This window comes from Lacerta agilis, chromosome 2, assembly GCF_009819535.1.
Source record: "Lacerta agilis isolate rLacAgi1 chromosome 2, rLacAgi1.pri, whole genome shotgun sequence".
In the NCBI taxonomy this organism is placed as follows: domain Eukaryota; kingdom Metazoa; phylum Chordata; class Lepidosauria; order Squamata; family Lacertidae; genus Lacerta; species Lacerta agilis.
This window is the reverse complement of record NC_046313.1, coordinates 49921599-49944647: the sequence shown is the minus strand read 5'-3', so window position 1 is coordinate 49944647 and position 23049 is coordinate 49921599. Positions and strand designations below refer to the sequence as shown.

The window sequence follows — 23049 nt, the reverse complement described above, 5'->3', positions numbered from 1 at the left end:
CATGCCTTTACTCAATCGGCTGGATGTGGTTGCTTGCTGATTCTTCACCAAAAACATAAAATAAAAACCCTAGTGATATATGCTGATGGCATATTTGTCTCCCTCCTTATAGAATGTTATTAAGTGCAGCATATCTTGTAGCTTTAGACAGGGAACTGTCAAGTAACAAATCTTGAAGAATGGCTTAAAACTACATGGTGGGGTGTGGTCTCTCAGTGACAGAGTGTTGCTTTGTTTTGCAATGGTTGTAAACAGTGTTCTCTTCTTCGTGTGTTGGAAGCATCTGCCCTTTGAGGACTTTTCTGTATAGTCAATCACTCTAGAAAGCAAGAGAAAAGCATGTCTAGTAAAGGGGACCATTCAAATGACCTTCCTGATTAAAAGAGTAGTACCCACTTCCAGTCCCTCTGCTCTCTCCTCTCCTTCCATCTCCTCCCTCTTCTAAGAGAGCAGTCTTTAAATTTAGAATTTTGGGGTATTTTTTCTACTTCGATAGTGTCTTCAAAGACAGTTTAGTTTATGTGAGTAGCTATTAGTTTATTATACTCTAAAGACATAAAGAGAAGTCAAACCATGAAATCTTTTGTTGTTGTTGTTGTTATTGTTGTTCTGCATCTTAAGCTAGTCACTCCAAATGATGACTTATGGTTCAGATTCTATATACGAAAAGCTGGTGCTATGGAAAATAATGAGGGAAGGGTTGCTGGACAGAGGACAAAAGTTAGAACCAACCAATAATATATTCTGGACAAAGGCAACATTCCACATTTCCTTAGGGTCACCACACATTACAGCAACCGTCTAATGTAAAGTCTGAGTGCAATAAATGTGTTTACAAACGCATACAATAGAAAGGTCTACTCAGGGAGCTGAGATTGGCTGCAACTTCCTGTGGAAAACTCAAGTTGGCCTGTGCATAATGTATGAAATGGCCCTTTGTAGAAGCACACTTGATTGATCTTGTTTCTGGATCAACATTGGTTTAGACATTCAGCTGTGCTGCTTTGGATAAGAACCTAGAAAGAGGTATGTGTGTGGCTTAGTATTTTAAGGGAAAACAAAGAAAGCAGTCTTACCTTTCAAGAGGCACATTTGACATCAAGGCCAAAGAATAAAGGCAAGAGAAGAAGAACAAGAACAGAAAAAGAAACTGCAGAGGAGGAAGAAGAAAAGAACACATTATTTTCCGGGGTTATAATATTTATTTTCACTATGATGTATGTGATAAGGATCTAACTCCATTAGACATGTGATTACAATGATTATACTTCCAGTAAACCCTTTCTCCTGGAAGTGATACATCACTTTTAGACTATAGGGTTGCATCCATTTTGTTAACATTTGACTGGCACAAATAATTATTAAAGGCCTCGTTCTTAGTAGCTTGGCAAATTTCCATGGAAATCAGTCTGTTAGGCTGACTTTGAATAGTTTGGGGATTTATGATCTTATGAAGAGGCGTGATCTCAGATGCAGGAATCAAAATGTAGGAATCAAAATTCATGTCACTGAAAGGACCTAATTTGTGGGCACAAGAATGGGTGTTGCTGTGCAATTTGTATTTCGTTGGGTGCACTGGAGCTTCCATGTCTTGATCATAACACATGGTTAGAGTGGAAGACTGGACAGCCTGTATAAATCTGTACTAGCAAAATGATAGAATGATACATTTTGGTCATGCAAAAATAGTAAATAGGGAAAGCCTTTGTATTATGAATGTCAACTACTCATGCTTAACCAAGATGGAAAATCTTTTGGGTTTATTCTTTTCCCTGAAACAATTTTCAGCATGATGGCATAAGTGGATTAGTGCCAATATTTTGCTTTGATTTTCACACAGAGATTAAAGGCTGAATGGCTTCTTCAGTAAAATCCATTTGCTGCTGTGAAGGTGCACTACCAGCTGTCTGATTCATTAACAGGAAGGGAAAAAATCCGATGAAGGATGGACTGACTTAAAAACAAAAACTGCTCTTGATCAGCCATTACACAAATATGGGCAAATCTGCAAGTCTGAATCACAACTAATATCTCAGGTCTGTGTTTCTTTCCCTTTGTAAATTTTAAAATAGGATAGCAAAATCAGCCCTGAGTGCTCACTGGAAGGGCAGATCCTGAAGTTGAGGCTCCAGTACTTTGGCCACCTCATGAGAAGAGAAGACTCCCTGGAAAGACCCTGATGTTGGGAAAGATGGAGGGCACAAGGAGAAGGGGATGAGAGAGGATGAGATGTTGGACAGTGTTCTCAAAGCGACTGGCATGAGTTTGGCCAAACTGCAGGAGGCAGTGGAGGATAGGGGTGTCTGGCGTGCTCTGGTCCATGGGGTCACGAAAGAGTCGGACACGACTGAACGACTGGACAACAACAAAATAGACACTAGAGCTGAGCTGAAAGTTATTTAAAGAACATTTTTTCACTCATACTGGAGGGTTGGAAGGTATCCTGAAACTAATTCCCCCTTCCATAGTCCTCTATCACTTTTCTCCAGTGTTGGAGTGATTATCGGCGTGTTGCTGCAAAGCACAATTATTATTCTTCAAAGTTCTTTCCTACCTAGAAGATACCAAAGTCAGGATTTTTTGCTCCTGCCCTCATTCTGATGGTGGCAGCCTGAAGCCAATCAGAGTAAGGGCAGATACAGAAAGTTTTCAGCCCTTATGTCTTCTAGGTGGGGAGGAAGCAAAATAGCATCCAGTAACAATGGGGAGCAAGAACAATTCTTGCTGGGTAGTGGGGTAAATTCTTTACTCCTGTTCACATGTCCATTTCAAATATCCACAATGAGTCATGGGGGCACTGAAGTGAAGGAGGGAGTATTGTGGCTCAGCTCTAACAGAAACAGCTGATTTCCAATGGAAAGGCACAGGTTTACAGAAAAGCCTCTGCAAAATTTCATGGAGTACAATCTGTAGAATGAAAATGCAAAGCAAACCAAAAAATTAATTAACACCAATTAGACTTAGTAAACCTGAAAGGAACACATAAAATATTAAACTATCTAGGCTCCTACACATTTTAAAATATGTAAATAACCAACCTTTTCTTCTAAATCCTTGATCTGTCTCTTCTGGATGTCAGTTTTATCTTCTAAATCTCTGATCCTCTAGAAATAACATGCACGCAATAAAAAGAGAAAGAAAGTTTAGGTTTGCTGAATTTTGACAGAGAAAATATCATTTAAGATTTCTAAATTAAGAACTTGCATTGAGGGTGAGCAGTTAATGTGCACTCTACTTACAGTGCAATCTGATACCTGTCTACTCAGAAATAAGTCCTTTTGAGTTAAATGGAGCTTGCTTCCAGGTAAGTGAATATACGACCACAGACTCAAAATGTCAAAAATAAGTTTGGGTTTCCTAATTTCTGAAAGTGAGTAAAGCATGTACTTATTTACCACTTGGAGTTCCTCCGAACAACCTGTTTATTGAACTTTCATCCTAATTTGCTTGTGGGATGTTTATTTTGTAAATCATTTCCCACTTTTCAATGCATTACTTTCCTAACTGCAAAAAATCCATTTCTTTTTTTAAGTGGATCTGTTGCACTAAGGTGACAGAGTGCTTTTATTTTTTTAATTGTGTGAACCTAAATTTCCTGGTATGATTCCATCCTGTGAAATACGGCCAGTTTGGAGGTGTCTTATGTGAGGCAAAATCCACAGGTCTACCTGATTTGTTGCTGGTGTTTTACAGGGCAAATGCATTGGCCATGAAACAGTGGATAACAATGCCAATTTTTGCAAAATAAAACCTAATCGTATTTCTTCTGTCATCTGAATCTCACCTGATGTGCCTGCTGAAGCAACTCCATTCTCTCCTGCAAGATCTGGCAATCATATTCTCTGCTTTTTCTCAGCATCTGCCGTCTTAATTTTTCGACAGCGGTCCTAAGTTCCTCCTGCTGCTTCTCACTGAGCAGTTTCTCCAAACTTGATCACTGTTTCTTGCTGCAAAGCATTGTACAAAGTGGCTTCAAGCTCCTGGATTCTCTAAGCAATGGAAGAGGAAAAGGTATTTAGGGGATATTTAACCTCACACTAAACCACTTAGGTAGGTATAATCCTGAGTTTATATTCATGCATATATTTTAAAACTATTTTGGCGTGTTCAGACCCAGAAACCTCCCCTTAAATAACTCACATGTGACTCAAATATTTGTTTTGGTTTTTGGCAGAATTTAGGCCACAACTTTATTGATTACAGACTGTGAATGGTTGCATAGGCTCTGGTTTGACTAGCTCCCTGCCATGCAGGTAGCGCTGACCCAGGGTTCCAGCATAGGTCAGCCAAGGGTAAACAGCTGGATAAGCGGAAAGCCGGGAGCAGGCTATGTCTGCCACCCAAATGTCCCCCTGGACTCAGGCACAGGTACAACCCCCTCTCAGGGGTTGACCAAACCATTGAGTCCCGGATTCCTTTAATGGAATACCCTTCACACAGGGATGGTGAGAGCGTTCTCCATCCCTATCACCTGAACCAGAGCCTACCCGCCACCTTACAAGTTGTGACGATTTGCTACGCGGCAGGCGAAACCCAAATGGCAACAGCCAATCAGCCAAGAGGGGGAAATTCCTGCCGTGCCCCTTTCCCAACGATAGACGACACACGACGGCATAGCAAGGTCAAGCGCAAGCCCTAAATATAGGGAGAGGTGGGCGAGTGTTCCGATGCACGCACCGAAAGAGGAAGCTCTGGGACATGTGCATGGGTATTTATAGGTCCCTCGATACAATTAGACTGCGCCCCATTGGCCAGATTGAACCCAGCATCAATCAAAACCACCCACAACACAGGGTGTCAGTTTCCAGGTTTCACTGCAATACGTGCCCTCTTTAAGGGATGTAAAAGAACAAGGTGGCTAGACTGGAGGGCTCAAAATGAAAACGGAAATTTTGTGATAGTTTTATGTCTCTCTCTCTCTCTCTCTGGGTGTGTGTCTACACATATGTGTATATATAGTGTATTAATTAGTCTCTAGAATTTGGTAAATGAGGACAATTCTAAATGAAGGTCTAAAATCATCTACCTGCCTACCCACTTAGATGTAATGTAGTGAATGCTTACAGTCACATTTAGATTTCCCATTCACTTCAACAGCAGGTGTAACCCTGCACACAGAGAACAATACGCACCCTTTTCTGCCATTATGCCATGGAAGCTCCATGTAGGCAACAGAGCTTTTGCATATGCAAGATACCCATAGCTCAGGCTGATTTCTTTCCCTCCCACCCCTACAATAGGGGAAATGTTCTACCTTCTAAAAACCCAAACACACACACACAATTCCAACTGCTGACATGAGGATGTACCCCCCAAATACATTGAGGTGCATGTAATCAGAGTTCTGAGATCTATGTTCTGGTGTTCATTCCTGTTCTTTGCTTTCAACTTACCATATAGGCCTGGTCAAGAGCTTGTTTCCTGTAGTCCAGTTCTTCCTCCAGATAACCTTTTATTTTACAGAACTGCTCCTGCATGAAGGATGGTTTTGGGGGAAAACAAACAAAGCCACAAATTAATTATTCAAGAAGCTGTAGCAAAAGACATATTTGATGCTCAGAATCATTCAGGAAATAAATAATAAAAGGTATGGTGCATGGGACAAAGATTGCAACAATTACAAGAAGGTCTAGTATATGGTTTTCCCCCTTACCATGTCACTTTCCAGCTCCATCATCTTCTGGTGCAGAGCTGCTCAGCCCCTTCAATCTGCTGTATCCACTAGAAAAAGGAGCAAGGCAAAAAAGTTATTTGCATCTTTTTTTCATTACTCTTGTCAAAACAAGAAACAAAGGAAATAGGAGCCTGTCTGAACGACTTTCTCTTTAAGCAACTGTAAAGGCAGTTAATGGCATTCTAACAGATAACAGCACTGATTTTACTGACCTGTAATTCTATGCATTTGCTATCTATTAATCTTGACATTTCTATCCTATTTCCTTCCTCCCAAAGAAGTCCAAGGCAGTAAACAACGAAGCAGCAAACATCACAATGAAATAATAGAATGAAACAGAACATTTAGAATGTTGGGTTTATGTGGTTTGTATACCGGTTGTGGCTCAACCTGTAACCTGTAAGGATATAAGTTTCATAATGTGGATAAATAAATATCTTACTTTAGTTGTTTGCCATTAATTTGTATAAAGTGTATGTGCGTGTGCTAAGGCTCAACCTTGCTGGACTTGGATCCATACCTCTTCCTTCCAACGTGGTAGGAGGCTGTGGCTGCCCAGTGGTTTTAAAAAAAGAAACCCCTGGTCACAGACATTTTGTTCTTACTGTTCACATCTCAAGCACTGAAAATGTGGCCTAGGGTTAACATTGGGGAACCCCTATGGCCCTCCTGACATTGCTAGACTACACCTCCCATTAGCCCAGACCATTGGCTACGTTGGCTGAGGTTGATGGGAGCTGGAGTCCAGCAATATGTAGAAGCCTACAAGTTACCCAACCCTGTTCAAGAGCCAAGTCCAGGCAAGTTCTGTTTCTTAACCACTTGTGCAATTCATCCAATTCCATTCTTGTGGATATTTCCATCTTCCCAAACGTAAGTCCTGTATGTTTCAGATATTTTCCCCTGGATACCCAATTTTTGCTGTTGCTCATCTTTTCCCATTCAAAGGGCTGAGTGCTTCTGCTTCTGCTCAGAGCTCATCAGTTTATCATTTACAGCACAGGCAGAATCAGTGGCAGGAAGCCGTGGCACAGCGGTAGAACATCTGCTTTGTGTGCAGGTGGTCCCAGGTTCAATCCCTGCCAGGTAGGATATGAGAAAACCATGTCTGAAAAATAATGGAGGGCTGCTACCAGTCAAATGTAGACAATACTGAGCTAGATGGCTCAATGGTCTCAGTATACAGCTACGTCCTATGTACCCAACTGCGGACCTCTCCTCCATTTAAAGGGCAGTCTGTGTTAATGTGAATCATTAGTGTGTGCATCATTCTGGGTAGTAACCTCATTTCAAGGACAGACTCTGCTAGCTAAAGTGCACATTGCTCATTAATCTGTTGTTATTCACAGAGTAGGAGCTTTCAGGCCAAGCAAATTGTCATTTATCTGAACAATGAATGCTGGATTTTATTCTTAAGTGTAATGAACTCTTCCTGGAACTAGAATGTTAAAGTAAGCAGTGCATTGGGCAATTTGAAAGGTAGTAAAGACAGTCACAAAATAAAATGATTTGGCTTATATCCGAGAATCAGGCCAACTGAACAACAGGACTGATGAATGAAATTATTTAAAAACAAACAAGCAGGAACAAAACTAATGTTTCTTTTGTGGAGAATGCACCTGAATCATATTTTACTCTTATCCATTCTTTCATACGAGAAGACCACAGACTTTTTGACAGACAGATTAATATTTCAGTCTTGTCCCCCCCTCATCCTGTGCTACATCGCTTTCCAATTCATAGCTTAAATTCATGTACACCAAGTGCCCCAAAAGTACCTTTTCTGCCAGGGACAACACAGTGCTAGCTTGAATTATGGCCACTTGCTCTTCATTTCTTAAATTCTGTAAATTTCAAAAGGCAAAAGATCAAACCGAGAAAAACAGCAGTTGTTTGCTAAATAGGTTCTCTCTCTCTCTCTCTCTCTGAGTGAGAGAATTCTGTTTCAGTTTCTCCTATAAACCAATACATCTTAGTATTTTAGTATTCCCATGCCCTAATGGCCTTTCCCCATTCACTTAAGTGGAGGAAGCAGTTTTGTGTACAGGCAATGCGATGCACTGTGCAAAATCACATTGTCTCTTCAAATGAATGGGGAAACATGCCTGCATGGACATTACATTCTGCAGTGAGCACAAAAGTCTGTATCAGAGACAAAACCTTTCTTAGCCACAAAAGGCCAGTCTTTGTAACTGACAGAAATATCTCCAAAATGCACAATTGGGCGATACCTTTCTTGAAAACCAAACATCTCAGACAAAGTTTTCTTCCCTGTTTATCTATTTCTTTGTAAAAAAAAACACCTTAATAAAATCTAATTTGAAAAAAAGAGATTACGAACACAGTTCTATTGCTTTCCTCTTTGATAAAAACAGGTTACTACATTACTCTGCAACCTTTCAAGTTTCCCTTGTGGTGCTGTACATAATATGAACTTGTCAGGTATGCATATACTTACCCCATTGTCCAAGATGTCTAACTGTTTTATGAGATCTGGAATGCTAACATCCTATTAAAAAAAAACAACTTATTAAGAACAGAAGGATCAAGGCTTTTCACAGTCAGTAATATCAGATTTGTGATAAGAACCTGGGGGTTCCATAACCTCTCTCCCTATTGCTGGACTGGGCGAAAATAACTCTGCTTAACAACTGAGCCCTAAATACATGCACAGGCTGAAAGGGTGAAATGAATGTAGAGTTGTCCATGTGTGAAGGCAGCAGAACTATAGAAGGGATGGAACCAAGCAGATTTGCATGAGAAGGTCAGGACACAGCTACAAAGCACCAAAACTGGAGGAGGAGAGGTTGATGAAGAAGGAGAGGTTCTGAAGAAGTGTGCATGCACACGAAAGCTCATACCAAGAACAAACTTAGTTGGTCTCTAAGGTGTTACTAGAAGGATTTTTTTATTTTTTATTTTTTATTTGAGGAGGAGAGGCCTCATAGGGCCCTAGACTGATCTTTTAGCAATCTCCAGCATGAAGAAATGTGGCCTTTTGCAAAAACCCTCTATCTCTTCCATTCAGCCCACCATACCATCTATTTATTGATGTCCACCTTTTCCAGCTTAAGTCACAATTTCCTATTGATACCAAATTCATTACTTCTAATTGTGTTCTAGCATGGTGAAGCACCTTCCATTGCCACCCAGGGAATGCCTTCTATCCCCCATAGGGGACACTAGGTGTGTATAAGCATCTAGGACACAAGTGATTTCAATATTAAATTATATAGAATATCTTATATAATCAACAAAACTAGAGTGCTTAAAATCATATCCAGCTCTACAGGTATTGTCTACCACACTTCATTCATAAAAGCAAAACTCAAGTGTTCAATGAACTTTGGGAAGAGCTCATCAGGGTCGGGCCCACTGATCCTGTGCCTAACTTCCATGAACTCAAAAGTCAGTGTATGTGCATGTACATGGACTAATACAGTGGATAATGGAGGGTCATGGATTAAATGTACAGACTCTATGCAAATGAGATCCTTGAATGTGCTTAAATTGGGATCACCATGATCCTAACTGCTCATATATTCACGTGTGCGTTTGTACCTAGACGAACAATTTAACAACTGAAATTAGTTCCAAAAGAAAGACAACAGGATCTTTCCTTTTTTTATTGAATCCATGCTAACGTACCTTGACACCTTCTTTCATGCAGTAGATCTGCAGAGCACTTACACCATCGGAGAATGGGTGGATTTGTAGATTAAATGGTGGAGACCTTCTTTCTCTTTCCTTCAAGTAAAATGTAAGAATTATGTAAGAATTAGAAGAGTTATGTACAATGAGCAGATGAAAACGTTGCTTTTATCCTGTTCAAGCAATTTGTTCTTCATTCTTTAAAATGAAGATAGAAATATACAGCTGAGCTATAGTGTTTATGACTGATATATGCTGTAGGTTTGTTTGTTTTAATGTATATTTGTAAGCCGCTTTGAGTTTTTGTAAGAAAAGCGACCAGTAGGTTCAATAATAAACAACAGATAATTTTTTTGAGTGAACGGTATATAAATCTACTAAATAAAAAAAAAAAATCATGAGAATGTTAATCTGAAATGAAATATACGGGTTACCAAATGCCAGTAAGAATGTTCTAAAAATATGCACTGACTTTATTTATACTGTTCTTATATTTAAATTCATTAATATTACTCATTAAATATTATACAAAGCAGGGGGGACCAATCTGCTATTAATGGTATTGTCAACATATATCAAAGAAGATTATTCATATGGATGATTGTGACAGATCTGGAGCCTGCAATTTATTTGGATTAGCTGATGTACACTAAAAATGCATGCTCTGGTGAATTTCTCAGTGAGACACTGTACTGGGGAACTCCTGAAATAGCAACACCAAGCTTGAATGTGGAACACTGTTTGTACCTGGAGATGCTTGGTGGTGAGCCCATCTAATTATTTCTGTTGTTATTTAACATAAGGACATACAAAGAGCTCTGCTTGTATCAGGTCAATATTAGTTCAGCATTCTTTTCTCACAGTGGCTGACCAGATGCCTATGAGATGCCTGCATGGAGCATATGAGCATAACAGCTTCCCAGCAACTATTGTTCAGAGGGAAGGAAGGAAGGAGAAGGAAGGGAAGAAAGGAAAGGAACTGGGCATCTTTTATTCCACACTGCTCTTCCCAGTTCAGTTATCTTTGTTCATCAATGATCATTTGATATTTTTGTGTATCTGCACTCTGTTTTTCTGTATAAAATATTCAAAGCAGCTAACAGCTTCCAAACAGCAAACCACAAAGTTATAATAAAAAAATCATTCTGCAATAAAGGGTCCACGGTGTCCTACTTCAAGTTCCAGATTCCGAAACTCCAACAGCTCATTTTGATCTCTGGCATCCTGCAGCTCCTGTTGCAATCGGTGGTTATCGATTTCCAGTTTTTCTATCTATAAGGCAAATGTAAATATTTAATTAGTGGAGATTCCAGGCCATGTTTGTTTAGAAGTTTGTTACCGCCACTCTCTCCCCTGCATATTCCATCCCCTCCCCAAACGAAAGATATCCAGCTGTTTAAACTTTGTTGTCAGCCTGATAATGGAAAACATAACAAAGCCTATAAAGGATACAGGTCATGTGCTATAAGCATAAATTGCCTTTAAAAATCGATGGAAATATATCAGAAGCAACCTGGCACATAAAACAAGATCTGCATGTGCTGATTCGGACTTTTGAGGGATTCGCTGTGGCTAAGAGATACTTTTGAAGATTATTTTTGATGATTCATGCAGTTTTCTTGGATGACCTTTCAGTTTTCATGTTTTATATTATTAAATGCATTGTGTAAGGACTGGCCTTTGAGCAAAATTGGAAGAATTCTTAGTTGCTCTGAAAGGCCACTTCTGAAGAAGGATGAAAAAAAATGCTGCCAAAAGTTACTTTTACTGTCTGATGTTGTTGGAGAGTCTCTTGTTTTATTTTTGATTACAACTACTGCCCTTTCTTTGTAATTAAGTTTCATCTTGATATCTTTCATTTGTTCTTTATTTCTTGCATTCTGGAATTAATATATTTTACTTTCTTCCTATGCAAACTTCAGCAACGTATTTGATATCGTTTTGATATCAACGTTGTGCTTTTTGCCTACCTGTTGCATAGACTACTGTTTTCAGAATTTGCAGAGAAATGAAAAGCTTCTTATCATGCATTTGGAGTCCTGGATAGAACAAGGTACAGTGGCTCTAGTTTTCAGCACAAAATTCTACGCACTGATGTACAATCTAGAAATTCAGGTTTTGAACATACCTTATCCAAAAGCTCTTGATTCCTCTTAATAAAAAGTTGCTTATCTTCTACCCAATGGGAGTCCTGTTTGATGGGAAGAAAATTTTAACATTAAAAGAAGTGTGATATGCAATGAAGTAGACACACTATGATGTGTATGGACACAAGTTTTTTGTTAAACGGAACTAATGCATGTCGAAGAAAACTGTATTGTGTGAATTGGCCCTGAAAGGGCTGACGTTTGCGGGAGATAGGAAACCACAGTCATGATAGTAATTAAAGCCACTATGACTAAGAAAATAATGGATTTTATTTTCACTGTGCTGACTCAACTCTTATTCAGCTTTATATTGCACTTACTACCAAATTAATCCATAGTTGTGTTGTAGGAAGTGGGACATCAAAAGTAGCTACATTTAATGGGTGGGACATGTATGACCACCCAATTCGGCGCGTTGTTACAGTTTTCTGTGTATCTTATGTTCTTCACATGTCACCTTTCACATAGTGGGGACATGTATGCAAAGCATTTATTTCCTATACAACAAACCATGCTTCTAACAACTTCTTTATGCAAAAGCAAATAAATATTGCCTATGGGTGAAAACAGCTGTAAACAGTTGTAAAGAATATACCTGTCCTCTCTGGGCCAGCGTTTTTTCCAGATCCTCTATTTTAGCTCTGTACCTCTGGACTTCGGCTTGGAGCTGCTCTTGTGCCTGTTAAAAAGTATAGCCACAACATTATGTGACACAGCTATGAGTTTCTTGCAACATCTCCCCTCCTCCTCCTCTGTTTTTAAGTTTGGGGTGTATGTTTGAGTTTTAGAGAAATGTTGCCCATGGCAAATACTAACCTTGGCTTCTCGTTCTGCATCTATGATACCTCCTGTTTGCTCTTGCAGTAATGCATAGGCTCTCTGCAGGGCTTGATACTCCTTTGTCAATTGTCGAAATCGCAACTCTGATTCTTCAGCTGCTAAGCTCTGACAGAGAAATAAATAAAGGAAGTCTCAGGTGGTTATAAGCTGTAGGAATGTATGTTGCAAAAACTTGGAAGGGTTGTATAGGGTTTTTACCATGTAAAAGCCACATAATTTTTTGGTACCGGTATTTTGTTTAGGAGTTTAATGAACATAAATTTAAAAAGAGTCACCATATCAAAATGCAACCACCAATAACATATTTTTAAATGGAAAAGGTTTTTTTTTGCTTCCTGGACTTTTTTTTGTAAATTAAGGGAATACAATTTACATGTAAACCTTTTTTTTTTGTAAATTAGGAATACAATTTACATGTAACCTAAAGCAGAGAGCATTGTTGTAGCTTGTGTGTTCTCTCTTATTGTTGTTTCCATAATGATATATAATATAATAATAATAATTTATTATACCCCACCCACCCTTCCTGATTTAAAAACCGGCTCAGGGGGCTAAACAGCAAATATAAACATTGATTAAATGACTTAAAAAACAGCTTAAAACAGCATAAATACAACATAAATGTAGCATCCATGTCAATAAAATTCAAAAAATTCAGGGCCATTTTTTTGGGGAGGGAGGAACCCAGTTCAGTAAACATCAAGTGATCGCCAGGGCTAACTGACCAAGTTGGTCCTGCTAGGGCCAGCAAGGAGACACGGGAAAGTTTAAAATGTGGATCCCAGAAAGGGTTTCTTCTTTAAAAAAAGCAAAGGGAAAAGGAATGGATGATCAGGCTAATTCAAAGTTGAAGGCCAGGCGGAATAGCTCTGTCTTACATGCCCTGCGGAAGGAGATCAAGTCCGCGGGCCTAGTCTCGTGGGACAGAGCATTCCAACCAGGTCGGAACCAAACACTCAGTTCTCTTTCAAAAAATGTATGTCAACATACTTAAAATGTAGTTATAACCAGTGCTTTTTTTCTGGGGGTACGGATACCCCTAAACATTTTGTGACTCTAAGTTTGGCCTCATTGAGAGGCATTGAGAGGAAAATGAGAGTAACCCTAAACATTTTTTTAAAGAAAAAAACATTGGTTATAACACACCAGATAACAAGAATTCAAAATACCCCCCCCCCATTTATACACCATGCTTATTTGAGAATTAAGCGATACTAGAACACTTGGTCAAACGGCACATGATACTAAACAAATTTCTGAATGCCCTGACTGGAATTCTCTATTTAACTCACAGCATTTCCAAGGTGGGGCAAAACTATCAGGACTGCAACATGGGGCAGGAAATGCGACCCCTTTCCCCATGCTGCTTCCAGCAGAAAAGTCCCACCTCCAACTGCTATGAGGTTTTTGCTGGTTTTGCCCATTACAGTCATACCTCGGGTTACGATAGCTGTGGGTTGCGTTTGGCATGGGTTATGAAGTACCGAACAGGTTACAGTACTTCCGGGTTCAGCGCGTCGAGCATGCGCAGAAGCGCTAAATCGCGCTTCACGCATACGCAGAAGTGCCGAATCGCAAGGCACACATGCACAGATTCAGCGCTTCATGTTACGTGTTGCTCATGTTGCGAATGGGGCTCCGTAACGGATCCCATTTGCAACCAGAGGTACCACTGTACTTGCTTTGGGAGAAAACAGCAGCTGCAAGGAGGGGAGTCCTGATCCCCTCTACATGCACACTTTCCGTTAGTCCTTTTAAAAAAAAACAACAAACAAACAAACAAAATAAACAAAAAACAGAAGTATAATCGTGGAATTCAATGCGTTTTAAACATCACATGTAGTTTGGCCCGTGTCAACTCAGCTGAATAGATTATCAGTTGGAAAGAAGGTATTTTATCATGCTTTCAAAACGCTGGGAATTTATTTTCTGAAAACAAATGATACACAAGGCAAAGAATTAGCAAGAAAAACATTGAAAACATGAAGAAATTCACTGAAATTTACAACATTTTTTTCTCACCATGGTAGTCTTTGACAAGAAGCTAACCATACTGTGGTTTACCTTTCGTTTAGGAACACAGGGAGCTGCATTAAGGTGATTCACACCATTGGTTCATCAGGTTCAGTATCTAACAGCCAAGAGCTTTCCTGGATTTCAGACAGGAGTCTATTCCAGCCCAAGTTGGAGATGCTGGGAATTGAATCTGGGACCTTGCGCCTGCAAAGCAGATGCTCTGCCACTGAGCTTTGGCCCTTTCCAATTCAATTTAAAATGCATATTTTAAAGGTCACAAGAGAGTCCTCGTTTCACATTGTTTATTCAACAAATACTTATCAAACAACTACATTTTGCTCAGATTTGTGCCATGCCCCAGACTTCCTGTTCTTAAAATTCCGATCAGTCACTTAAAAATAAAAATAAAAATTGTTGCCACTGCAGAAGCCCCACTGCTAGCCCTTCAGGGTGTATACAGTATGAGGCAAAATATCTTACTTCATCCAGGTCTTCATCTGGAGTTGCTGGTGTTCTGTCTGTCTGTCCTGAATGATGCCATGGATGAGGTTTCCGAGTCCATGGAGTCATCATCACCCCCATAAACTGTGTCCAATATATGCCTCTGAAGGGAGGAAAAACCTCACATGAAAAAATACTACCAGTATTGTTCTATCACCGCAGGCAATATTCAGTCATACTTACAAGTCCAGTCATTACATTCTTGATTCAGGCACTGGGTTCAGCCTGACTAGCCCTGCACTGACTATTTCATCATGAGCCACAAAATCTAGACAGCAAGCTGGTGCGATTGCTGCGCTGGGTTCACACAACATGGGGTCACTGGTAGGCCCTTTTCTGTTTTAGAAGTACAATGTACACCAGAATTCCTCCTCTCACTCCCCCAGTGTCAGAGTAGTGGCAGTCATTGATGTGGACACAGCTTCACGGTGTGCTATACAAGTGAGAGAAATCTCACTGAAATCAGCGCACTGGGGCATCAGGATTCCAGTTGCTAGCAATGGGCCCTGCTCAGGGAAGGCTGTTTGATCTAGGGCAGGCTTTCATGAATGGAAATGGGAGAGATGTGATTTTCGCACACAGCCGCCCTTTCTCTTGCAGCCCCCTGTTGCACCACCTTCCACATTTCCAGAGAGCCCCCCCAACCTCCTTTACAGATTTGGGGAGGCAAAGGGGGAACACAGAGGGAATCAGTGAAAATTGCTTGCCTACCGCTTTTCTTCACACAGAATCACAGAACTATAGTGTTGGAAGGGACCACAAGAGTCTTCTCGCCTAACCCTTGCAATTCAGGAATCAAAGATGGATCAAAGAGCCTTCCTTGATCAGGAGGACCGCCCTGTATACAACCCACTGTTGTTGCACCTGCTATTGATTTGTTATCAATGTATTTACATAGTTCCATCATTGTGCATGCTGCTTACAGAGATATAAGAACTGAGGTCCCTGCCCTGAGGAGCCTCCATTCTAAAATCTGACACAGGGAAAACAGAAGAGGAAGGGAAGGGGTGTGGGTGAAACAGGGAAGCAATATATGGTTGCATCCAGTTACATGTTCTTATGCTGGTTACAGGCCTAGTTGGAGCTAATGCACAGGAACAATGCTAAAGTAACTGCTACTTTATGAAGGTAAGCCATGTTAAATCCAGTCTCCCCCCCCCCCAGCTTAGTGCCTTCAGACTTCCTATTGAATTAGAAACATCAAAGGAAAGATGAGTCATGCTGTAAGATGACAGAGCTGCTTAATCTGTGGGTTTGGATAGCAAAGTACTGGCATCAGCACTTAAAACTTGCCAATTGAAGTGAAATTGTTTTGCAGACAGACCGATCAACGAGAATTTAAGGCTCACTTGTATTATAATGTTCTATTCCCACATAAAGGATAAGACATCACAGGGGTGGAAAGCATATGGGATATGCATGGTCAACTGGCAGAAGATTTGCAGCTCCTCCTCTCTAGAGAGATGAGGTCCAGGAGTGTACTGAGCTCAATGTGCAGGTTCACAAATCTCTGCTTTTTTCACTCCTTTTCTTCTTGGCTCCACATGCTCCAGCCCTGGCAAACACATCCTGGATTTGCTGCTATTTGTGCAAATTCATTGTCTCTACTGGCAAAACTATGTCTGCAAGGCCTAGTGCCTTCTCACCAAAATGCCTGCAACTCACGACACTGGGCTCTGCAATAATGAAATACAGCACAGCCTGTTTGTCCAAAACATTTCTATGCTTCACTTACCTTGATTGCTGGGAACTTCTTTTATGCTTCCTGCGACGAATAAGTTTCTCTCTATCCTATAGAAGTAGAGCAAGGAACAGTGAGTGCCAGGGTAGGGCAGGCTCAGTCTCAGGCATCCCACATTGAGAAGTCTCTGGCCCTCACCCAATGGAAGGTGGGATCTTGAGGACATGAAGGTCATGAGTTTGAAAATGTAGCCACCAATGTCATCCCTAACCATTGGTCTTGCTGGCTGGGACTAGTGCAAGTTGGAGTACAGCAAAATCTGGAAAGTTTTCCCATCCCTGAATTAAAAACCAATCCTCACGATTATTCTGCCCATGGTGGGTTGAGTTTGCGGCAGACTGTGCCACCATCCAGCCAAAAGGGCACCCACTCATGAACGGAAGTCAAGGTGAAATCCAAACACAAACCCATAACAGTGAGAGACTAATTCACGCCATATGTCATGTTGATATCTATTTGGATATCTGGTGGGCTTCTATTATAAGTTAATATTTAACTTTTGATGCAGTAACTGATGGTCATTGTATCCATAAAGTGAACTGATGGTTGTTTTTGCTATTATTCATATATTGTTTCTTTTTCTTTTTATTGTCTATAATTTCTTTTCTTTCTCTTCATTTTCTTTGTTAAATTTGCAAATAAAAACATTGTTGTTGTTATTAACAACAACAACAACAACAACAACAACAACAACAACAACAACAACAACATAAAGGATTGCTATGTCTGATCCTTTGTGGTCTTATGTGGAACCTCAGTTGAGGCTCCAGTACTTTGGCCACCTCATGAGAAGAGAAGACTCCCTAGAAAAGACCCTGATGTTGGGAAAGATGGAGGGCACAAGGAGAAGGGGACAACAGAGGATGAGATGGTTGGACAGTGTTCTCGAAGCTACTAACATGAGTTTGGCCAAACTGCGAGAGGCAGTGAAGGATAGGCGTGCCTGGCGTGCTCTGGTTCCATGGGTCACGAAGAGTCGGACACGACTGAACGACTGAACAACAACAACAACATGTGGTCTGGGATCCTTGCTCCTGACTTTAGGATATGAGAAATGCTTCCATAATTATAGGCATCCTGCTTTTTCATAATGATAGCTTTCAGGAGCTACTCCTCTACTTCTAATGTTTGTAAAGGACAACCTACCCGTGTCAATTCATCAATTATGTTCTGTTGTTCTATAACCTGAAGCTTCAAAAAATTCAGTCTCTTGCTCTTCATTAGCTTGATCCAGGTCAATTGAGAGATTTTAATTTCTTCAGAGGAGGATGTGATGTCATTTTTTCTTTCTGTGTAACAAACAAAACAAAAGCAACCCCTGACAAACTATTAGAAACAAGCAATTTCTTTCAAACAACTTTTTCTGCTTCAGCAACATTTTCTGCCAGGTGTCTACAATCTGACATCCAAATTGGCATGGCTATTTTTAGTATTTTGTTTTGTTTTGTTGCCTCCCGTTTAAGTGTGAAATCATTATGGATGTCAGGGAGTTAGGGCTGCAGCTTTTCCACTTTGTGTATTTCCAGGGAGACATAAATAGTTCTATAGAAAAAGAAGTGTTCTCTTGCTATAGTCTGAAGGTACGGCAGATATACTCCCTTATTTAGAAAACTGAACAAACCTTGCTAGAGCCGAAAATCCCTGCACTATAGTATGGATGTTAGATTCTGTGATTTGGGCTGAGATCTTGAACACACTTTCAGTATTTGGGAGAAAGCCCCTAAAATCAGTAGGACTTACTTCTGAATATAAATGCTTAGAATTTTGTTGCCTAAATCAATTTAAGCTAAAAGCAGCTTATGTTTGTAACTTTAGTTCGTGGAGAATTAGACATCCAGTTCTGTTGCATAAAATCATTAAAATGAATCCCCACCCATTTACTTGCAGACTAGGAATCACTGAACATATCTTTCGATATATGCTTAAAAAGCTTTGTTTTTTTTCAAAAGAGAAAAGTGCAGCAGTGGGAAATGATTTGAAACAGATCTGTGTAAATTATTCCTTGTTCTTTTTACAATGCTCTTGCTTGTCAATTACTCTTTACACAAAGAAACTCCAGGAGAAGTTTCAAGGAAGCAAATGGAGGCAGCTTACTTGGGAATGGTTCAAACATCTCTTCTGTGGGGTGTGGTTCAAGGAAAGAACCTCCCCGCCCCCCGCCACTTCACAAAGGGAATCTTGGTGTGTGTGTGCTGGATGTTCATGTGTACAAACGCAACATAGTTTAAGTGAGAATTGGGAGGCTCACATGTACATTTGCATGCATGAATGCTGTTCCATGCAACCTGCTTAATGAATATTAATCCTGATTTGCTTGCACAAAGTTTGCATCGGTCATTATGACCATGCATCTGATGAATTGGACTATAGTCCATGAAAAGCTTATGCCAGAATAAACTTCTTAGTCTGTGAAATGCAAGAAGACTCTTTATTGTTTAGACATGCAGGTTGCTGTGTTCAATTTGTATGCACCAGGATGCTCAGTTTGTATGTGCCAAATGTCACAAATGCCATTGCTATAACCGGACAACGGTCAGCATGAAATTGACTGGTTTTTAGCTATTGATAATCTCCTGTTTCAAGTCCCTGAAATCTTCACACTCAATTTTGAAGAAGGAAAAACCTTCATCAACTAACGAGATCAAGTGTCAGCTTTGCCTTTTGTGGTTAAATCCCAGAAATTCACTGCAAAGAAAACTTATGGGCAAAAACTTGCTAATATTACTATGCACAAGTAGGAAAAAAAATGTTCTGAACACTCAGTACAAACCATTTCTAAATTCTCCTTAGCGATTGCTTTGAGCTTCTCCTCCATGCGCTGCAACGACTGCATGAGTTCATCATTTCTCTTGGAGAGGCACTATTTCTTTCCAGAAGAGGTTTGCATTGTTTTTCAGCTTCCCGAACACGTTTCAACTGCAACAACAATAATAACAACTTATAAGAGAAACCCCTTTCTTCATTTCTTCATTTAGTTTCTGTCTCATTGCTGGTGTCTACTGTGCAAGGGAGTCTCTAATATAATTTAGGAAAGAATGATAACATGGTAATTCTAACTTTCATTAAAGCTGAAGGCAGAGGGTTTTTTGTGGGGTGGGGTGGGAGATTAGAGCACCAAAGGTGCTTTGAAAGAGGATGGGGAACCTCTGGTCCTCCAGATGTTGTTGGACACTAACTCCCATCAGTCCCCAGCCAGCATGGCCAATAGTCAGGGATGGTGGGCATTGGAGTCCAACAACATCTGCAGGGAACTGCATTGGCTGCCACTGGACTAAATCTTGGAGGAGAGATCTTCCCCACCTCTTTAGGGAATGTGCTTGTGTTTGCCCTCTGTCTTTCCTACTCATGTGTTGCTTATTCCTTCCATCCAAGAGTGATGAGGAGCCATGTAAATCATCCATCTGGTTTATGCTGCAACCCGCCCTTTGACCCTGGCATGAAGGGTGGTGTAGAAATTTAATAAACAAAATAATAAGTCACGACCCCTTTTAGGTCCTTTTCTTCTTTGTGATATAGCTTTCAAGCACCCCCGTTGAAAAAACTGCTAGAAGCACCCACCAGTTCATTCCTCTCGTCTACCAGCAGTGTGTTCCTGTCCTCGAGTTTCCGTATGGTAGCATTGAGCTCTGCCATCCTCTTCTGGTTTCTGCGTAGGTCCTGCAAAGGAAATGTTTAAATCATTTAATACAACAGCTGCATATAGGCAAACTGCTGTCAGTGCAGTGCCCAAGGCCAGACAAGTTATTTTGGCACCTGAGGAAGAAAATCCCGCAGGCACCTTTCCCCTGAACCCCACATGGCAAATGAAATAAATAACAACTTGCTGCCTTTTCATGACACCAAAGTTCAGCTGCCTGAGGCGACCACCTTAGTCTGGCTAATGGTAAGTCTATTCTACTGCAGACCCATGGCTTAGGTTGGCCTACTGTAATGTGCTCTATGTGGAGCTGCTTTTGATGGTTTGCTCAGAAACTGAGGTGATCCAAAATTCCAGGTTCTGTACATCTGCTGGATAAAGGGACCGCAAGAGCTGCTTGGTTGCCAGCTAGACTGTGAAGGGAAGTTATTTGGCAGAAATGATGGATCCCAAGGAAAGAAAACGTATAGCCTCCCCACCCTGAAACCATGTCTCTCACCCTCTGGGACTCAATTCATTTATAGCTGGAAACATGCTATAGTCATTCCAATCTCCAAGAGAGGCCACCCAAACGTACCCTCCAATTACAGGCCAATTAGCCTGCTTTCAGTAATTGGGAAGTTGTATGCTCGCTTCCTCAGTAGTAAACTGACAATTTTACTAAATGAACATAACATTCTATCTGAAGCCCAGGCATATTTTGCTGCACTGTGTGAAATTTGAGCAAGCCAGGGCTGAACTGATATTATCCTTGTTAGTACCTTTCCCGGGAAAATCAGAGGCTTGCTATGTCAGGTTCCTACTGGAAGACCGTAAAAAATGACAGAACATTAGCAGTGGCAAAGTTTCTATCAGTGGTGGCAAGAACCAATGATCCCTATTCCTAAGTCTGAACAAAATGCTTGTGTAACCTGAAGGCGGGCTGTCGAAATTGTGTACTGTTTTGTAATGAATTGTTGGGTCTCTGGACCGTAATAAAGATGATTGATTGATTTCACATAAAATAAAGCGTTCAAACATTGAAATAATTGTTGCATAACTATGCAAGGGTCTCTCCAGAATCAGCCATGAACGCAATGGACTTAGGTATGCCACTATCTCTCAGCCTCAACATCCCCACTTTGCAGAACTGTTGAACAGATTTTTTTTTTTTTAAAAATTGAACACTTCCGTGTACTACAAAAATGCTATGCTTTAACTTCCATAACCATTTCTTGCGAATTGCACTAAATTGAGAGTACAGAAGTGCAGCCCTTATGCCAGCCACAAGAGGGCACATTTCATGCACCACAAATGGATGCTTCCTTGTGGAAATGATGCAATAAGTGGGCAAAGTGCATCCAGTCAAAGCCCAAATGTTCCCCCTTTGTGATGAAATATAAAACCTTTCTTACAGGACTGCTGCAGTGTTCAGAGCCATCTCCTGCTCTGCCTGGGATCTCTCTTTTGGGACTGCTCATATTACATTCGGCCTCCTTTACTAAGAAGAGCTGTTCGTCCAAAGCCTCCTTCTGCAGTTGAAGCTTCTGAACATATCCAGTCAGGGTCTCCAGCTCTTTCTCCAAGGAGAAGATGGTTCTGTCTTTTGCTTTGATCTCATCCATCTGAATTAAGACATAGGAGGACAGGGTTATTCCACAAGCCAGAGCAGTGAGGGAACGTACTTTCTACACATTCACGAAGGCAGTTTACAGAATACAGAAGCTCAACTTGTTTACACTCAAAGAGGCCTTTCAATCTACTAACAGAAACTTTTCAGTCAATTGTTTCACTCTCTCCATCCCCTACTGTTATGGCCGGCAACTTTTCATGGTCAAGGAATGATTATACAGCTGTACAGCAGGCATAAATCCAAAAGGCAAAGAATCCCCATATCTGTGTCTGGATGTTTAGAAAAGATACACCTGTCAGATTTTTGATGTTATGTCATGGCATGTGAAAAAGCCAAAGGAAAAATAGATTGCAACTCTTCATAAGCCAAGGCTGAAAACAGGATGTTGAAAAGAGACATATAGATGCTACAGAGCTAAGAAAATATTTTATTTGGTGGGCACACAACATTTTGTTATGTTGCAGCTATGTGGTGGAACCAGTGTCGGATTTATGTATAAGCTAAACAAACTATATCTTAGGGCCCCACTCTCTTCGTCCCCCCCCCCCAAATTTTTTTTAAAGAATTTTTTAAAGTTAGAGCTTAATAATTATTTCACTATTAATATATTTCTTCTTAATTATATTTCAGTTCAACAATTACTTTGATAAAATACTTATTTTGTTATGTGCAAATGGCTTTAGATACCTATTAGGTTCATAAATTACCATTTAGCATATATTCAACACAAAAAACAGCGACAATTTGTGTTGACAAAGGAGAGCTGGACATATAAAGGGCCCCATTACCTTCAGTAGCATACGGCCTCATCAAACCTAAATCCAGCCCTGGGTGGAACTTATTATTTATACCCCACCCATCTGGCTGGGTACCCGAACCACTCTGGGTGGCTCCCAACAGAATACTAAAAACACGATAAAAGATCAAACATTTAAAAACTTCCCTAAACAGGGCTGCTTTCAGATGTCTTCTAAAGTCAGATAGTTGTTTATTTCCTAAACATCTGGTGGGAGGGCGTTCCACAGGCGGGTGCCACTACCAAGAAGGCCTGGTCATTACAATGTGTTTGTCCCACCCTTCCAGACAATGAGGTGCAGCAAGGGAAATATCCATAGCAAGGACTCCAGAACACACAGCAAGTGGAACGAAGGTGGGCTTCATGTTAGCTCTAAATGTCTGTATTGCAGACATAAGCAATGATGAGAGGCTTTGCATACACACAGGTTAGTG

The 23049-nt window shown here is 40.5% G+C and overlaps 1 protein-coding gene across 1 annotated transcript in view; it reads right to left on the bottom strand.

Moving 5' to 3' along the window:
• Window positions 1–439: 439 nt before the first annotated feature.
• Window positions 440–23049, bottom strand: part of JAKMIP2 (janus kinase and microtubule interacting protein 2) — an 84088-nt gene continuing 61478 nt past the window's right edge. Inside the window, 25 exon segments of the mRNA XM_033139980.1 lie at window positions 440–1125; window positions 1127–1150; window positions 3039–3104; window positions 3785–3916; window positions 3918–3989; window positions 5394–5471; window positions 5654–5694; window positions 5697–5721; window positions 7453–7518; window positions 8133–8183; window positions 9323–9421; window positions 10499–10597; window positions 11454–11516; window positions 12068–12151; window positions 12289–12417; window positions 14809–14848; window positions 14850–14932; window positions 16561–16620; window positions 17717–17770; window positions 17772–17807; window positions 17809–17859; window positions 19341–19429; window positions 19432–19486; window positions 20129–20227; window positions 21602–21811. Coding sequence (XP_032995871.1) covers window positions 1099–1125; window positions 1127–1150; window positions 3039–3104; window positions 3785–3916; window positions 3918–3989; window positions 5394–5471; window positions 5654–5694; window positions 5697–5721; window positions 7453–7518; window positions 8133–8183; window positions 9323–9421; window positions 10499–10597; window positions 11454–11516; window positions 12068–12151; window positions 12289–12417; window positions 14809–14848; window positions 14850–14932; window positions 16561–16620; window positions 17717–17770; window positions 17772–17807; window positions 17809–17859; window positions 19341–19429; window positions 19432–19486; window positions 20129–20227; window positions 21602–21811 — 1833 coding nt within the window. The 3' untranslated portion in view covers window positions 440–1098.